Source organism: Tupaia chinensis, unplaced genomic scaffold (genome assembly GCF_000334495.1).
Source record: "Tupaia chinensis unplaced genomic scaffold, TupChi_1.0 Scaffold000333_1, whole genome shotgun sequence".
In the NCBI taxonomy this organism is placed as follows: Eukaryota; Metazoa; Chordata; class Mammalia; order Scandentia; family Tupaiidae; genus Tupaia; species Tupaia belangeri.
The window spans coordinates 1667032-1671643 of NW_006159827.1; the positions used below are offsets into that span (position 1 = coordinate 1667032).

At 56.4% G+C, this 4612-nt stretch overlaps 1 protein-coding gene across 4 annotated transcripts in view; it reads right to left on the reverse strand.

Moving 5' to 3' along the window:
- Window positions 1-1015: 1015 nt before the first annotated feature.
- MTMR14 (myotubularin related protein 14) overlaps window positions 1016-4612 on the reverse strand; it is a 57973-nt gene continuing 54376 nt past the window's right edge. For 3 of the 4 annotated variants that reach the window (XM_027773253.1, XM_027773252.1, XM_027773250.1), the window contains one exon: window positions 1016-1602. In XM_027773253.1, the coding sequence (XP_027629054.1) occupies window positions 1419-1602 (184 nt within the window). In that variant the 3' untranslated portion in view covers window positions 1016-1418. The remainder of the gene's footprint in view (window positions 1603-4612) is intronic. The other variant, XM_027773251.1, reaches the window with a different exon arrangement.

Consider the following 4612-nt stretch of genomic DNA (forward strand, 5'->3'; position numbering starts at 1 on the left):
ACAGCCCCGCCCGGCCTGCGGGCGGCCCCCGCCCCATTGGAGCCGCCTCAAGCCTTTCCCAGACCCCATACCTTGGGAGTTCTCCCGGCGTGGTGCTGAAACCCAAGCCCCCGAGAGCTGCCCGTGGTGCTGAAGCACTGGGGATATTTGGTGGGCGTTGGAGGACTGGCTTTTCTGAGCCGCTCCCTCAGCAGTGTTTCTCCTCTTTCCCACTCCCGATCTGCCTGGGTCTCTGAACAGGAAAAGTTACATAGGTTCGTACTGGCTGTGTGACCTTGGGCAAGCAAGTCAACATCTCTGTGGCTCAGTCTCACTCATAGAAAGGCCATAATATTGGCTACCTAGGACACTTATTTTATTATGGTACTCCAAGGGAAGGACTTAGCACACAGCAAGTGCTCAGTAAACATGCACGGCATTTCTTTCCTCTGGGTCTTCACACTGCTGACCTGCGTGCTGAGATGAACAGCCTGGGTGGTGGCTGGTAAAGCACTGCGCACAGCCTTCTGCCCCTGCCCCAGAACCCTCATGACTTCACGGCGTTAAAGACGCAGACACACCCTCCAGGTCACACTGCGGAGGTGGGTGGTGGTCACTCGGGCCGCCCCTACCGCACATGTGCACCAGCTGTTGCCTCCAAAGCCCAGAAGCCAGGCCCTCCACCAGGACTCCTTAAGGCAGAGGCTACAGGTCACATGCACCACGACTCTGCTGCCTGCAGAACTTTAGATGAGGGCTGCCCCCTACCCCAACTCTCAGCCAGCTGACCATCACAGCAGCCCTCGTGAGCCCACAGGCTACCTGGGTGACGAGGGCCCACTCAGGCTTCCCAGCACACCCACCTGAACAGTCTGTGGGTGCAAGTGCCCAATTCACCGGGGGCTCAAAGTCGAGAGGCACACCCGTCTGCAGTATCTTCCTGACTCGCCTACCTCCTAAAACTCCATCCATCCAGCATAAGGACGAGAACCTTCCCAACAACTCCGCAAAGATATTAACGAGGATGTGGGAAGGCAGCTGCTCAAAAAGACTTTGATTTTATTTCGTGATGTGTGTCAAACTGCCTCATTCTCAGTGCAAGTGACCCCATTTTCCCCAGGAAACACACAATGGGAGGGTGAGGCCTTGTGTGAAGTCATGGCCTCTGCCAGGCCCCAGGAAACCCCAGTTCTGAGAGTTGACGAGAATCCCGGTAAAGATGGGGAGTTGGTGGGAGGCAGTGACAAGAGGCGGTGACGGTCACGTCAGGGGGCTGGGGATCGGTGGCTCTGCTCAGCTTTGGGGCTGCCATGTGCATGATGGAGAAGGGGGAGTGAGCTCTCCCCCTGCCCTAGAAGTACCCCTTGGCCAGGCATGGCTTTGATCCCACTAAGGGCTCAGCGGAAAGAGGAACAGGAAACTGTCGTCAGCTGGTCGTGTCACAAAGTGCTGCTGCTGGTGCCCCGGAGCCCCACACCGCGGGCGAACTGCTCCAGCAGGCCTCCAATGGCACCCGAGGGGCTGGGGGCAGGGGCCCGGAGCCCCACCGTGCTGCTGTATGCAGCCAGGAAGGCCGAGCGCACCTCCTGCAGCCGGGTCTCCCGATCGCTCAGGGCTGCGAGCCTAGGGTGGAGGGGGGAGGAGAGAAGGGACACGTTATGAGGGGTAGGACCCAGCACCTCGCCCTCACTCCACAACACACATCCTTGTGCTTTTGACTGCAAAAGGCCAGCACCTGTCCTGTGGCCACACTACCCTGTGGTTCAGGCCCCAACTCCGTGGCCCTGCTCCTCTCAGCCCTCGGGCTGTGGTTCTCACCTGTGGGAACAACTTTCATTGGGGCACTCATCTTTCCGCTGGGTAAACTTCTCTGTGATATAGGCAGGGTAGGAGCTGAGCAGGGGGAGTGCACCCCACTAGCTGCCAGCTTCCATTCTTCGTGAGAATAAGCTGAGGCAGGAGTCTTAACCCCAACAATAAGGAAAACCCCGACATCTGGCGACAGGCAATTGCTGATGAAAGGCCTCAAACGATGCATCTCGGGAGGAAGCTCTTGCCTTGGAGCAGCCAGGCTCCCTCACTGGAAACTTCTAGGGCTCTGGCTACACCTTCGCTTGCTGTGGTCCCAGACAAAGAGCTGGAAGGGTGGCGGCTTTTCCAGCAGGATCTGTGTTCTGCTTTTCTAGTCCCTATAGGCACTGACCACAGGTGGCAGTCAGGAAGCCCCTCGTCCCCGTCTCCCAGGATTACATAGGCCCACAGCAGAGGAGCTCAAGGTTCCAGCCACACCGGGTCTCCAGACTCAGAGGTCAAGCACTCACATGCTGTTCCCCTCAGAGACCTGTGTAGACGAGGCCCAAGCACTACAGCTAGCCGCGACCACTCACTCACTGCACAGTTCTCCCAAGAAACCAGACCCTAGGCGTCAGTCAGAGGCAGCAGCAGCATTCCCAATTTCCAAATGCAAATGACTGACTTGCACCCAGGGCCAGGAGGAGCAGATAGAGGGCTGAGGATGAAGGACAGTCCTGGGGCGAGTGCGGGGAAGAGACAGGACCTAGGGGGAGGAGGGGGTGGTATGTGAGACAGAGAAGCAGCAGGCTTTGGGGCCGAGGAGAGTCCAACTCCTCTCGCAGTAGCACTAAGAAAATGGGGCTGACCCTCGATTCCTGCAATCTCATGGGGTCTCTCCTAGACTCTGGGGCAGATGTGTGGCTGTAGGTTTATTTATTTATTTGTTTATTTTACCTTTTTTTTTTTTTTTTTTTTTTGCCATAGGGCATGTACACTTGCTAGAGAGAAACAGAAAGAGACAGTGAGAGGGAAAGTGAGAAATCACCCTCCAAGGAGGCTGGTCTAGCCGCAATCCCTTCTATTCTCCTTCTGGGACTCTGGGCACATATACACACACACCCAGAATGACTTTTAAGCCACTCGGTCTGGGACTCGAACTACGGTCGGCCATGTGGGGTCCAGTGCTTTAACCACTATGCCACCTGCTGGCCCCTAGGTCTTCTTTACTTTCTCACTGATTCACCCGGATTGGAGACCCCTGTGCTTCCTTCAGCTCCTTCCCGTTCATGGACATGGGGAAGTGGACTCACATAGTCTATATTCACAGAGAACCTGAAGGCCCACACAGGCACTCACTGGCCCCATTCCTGGTGGGCAAAAGGCAGAGACCATGACCTATTTAGAGACAAGAAAATGAACCCAGAGAGGAGACAGGATCTGAGGACACAGCCAGCAATGGAGCTACTGTGGTGCCACGTCCTCAAGAGATGGCACAGGCTGGAAAACTCAGAGGCCAAGGCTGATGCCCCAAGACACAGCTGGCGAGCAGAGCAACCAGGATCCGGACTGAGTAACACCCACGTGCTGAACCCACGTGTGACTTCGCCAGGAACTGAACTTGATCCCACCTGGACCCACAAGCTTGGAGCCCGAGATCACGCAGAAACTAGTTCTCTGGGAAACTCCCAGAGCTGAAGGGGTTGGCTCGGGGCTTGGGGCACTGCTTGAGACATTCAGTGGGAGGTTCTGGGTTGAGGAATGAGGGCTGCAGTTACGTCACAGTGGCCAGCCCCCAGTAAGTGCAGGGAGGTCTGTGCTTCCTCCACAGATGGCTTAGGCAGGCTGGGCTGAAGGGAAGTCCCCACGGAAAAATACAGATACTTTATTCGTCAAAATCTGAGATCTGGTTTCTGGCCTATGGGTCCGGCTGCAGAGAGGGCTATACCAGGTACAGTGACCTCAGAAGCTCTTTGGCATTTCCCAGCTGCAGAGCTGGGGCCACTGCATGCCATCCTGGGACCCCAAGGTCTGGATGACCCACCTGCCCTCAGCTGGGATCCAGGGCCCCTTTCCTTCTCTGCTCCCCAATCCACCTTTCCTCTAGCCTGTCGGCACTGGTGGGTACAACCTGGGTGCTGGGGATGAGTCTCCGGTGTCTGACATCCACCCAGCCTAACGGGTGGCGGGGACTTGCTGAGGACCCTCAGGCAGTCACATCTGAGAAGCAGGTGGCTTCCCCACAGGTAGCTGCTCAAGGCAGGTGGATGCTCTATAAGAGTTGGAAGCCCACCTCTGGGAGCTGGGAGAAAGATGATGTCACAGATGTGGGATCTAGTCTCTCCACCCAATTCTTTCTTGCTCAGAGGCAAAAGCAGCAGGTGGGACAAGGTGGGGCCTGGACAGCAAGTAACCCTCCGTTCTGCTCAGGAGAAGCACAGCCTCGAGCTGACCCGGAGCCATCCTGGCTCCAGCCTCCACCACACACCTACCTTCACCATTCCACTGTTTTGCTTTCAAAGGATTCTCACGTCAGGCAAAGCCTTGTACAGAAATAGAATCTTCTATAGTTACAGTCCAGCCAGCTTTCCCGTAGGGTATACCCGAGATGCCCGCGGATGGGTTTTGGAGGCTGGGGAGAGCGAACATACAGCCCAACGCACTTCCTGAGCAGCCCACAGGCCGCCTCAGGAGTCCGGCAGCTGAGAGAGTGTGCCATAGGGCATGTACACTTGCTAGAGAGAAACAGAAAGAGACAGTGAGAGGGAAAGTGAGAAATCACCCTCCAAGGAGGCTGGTCAAGCCGCAATCCCTTCTATTCTCCTCCTGGGACTCTGTGCAC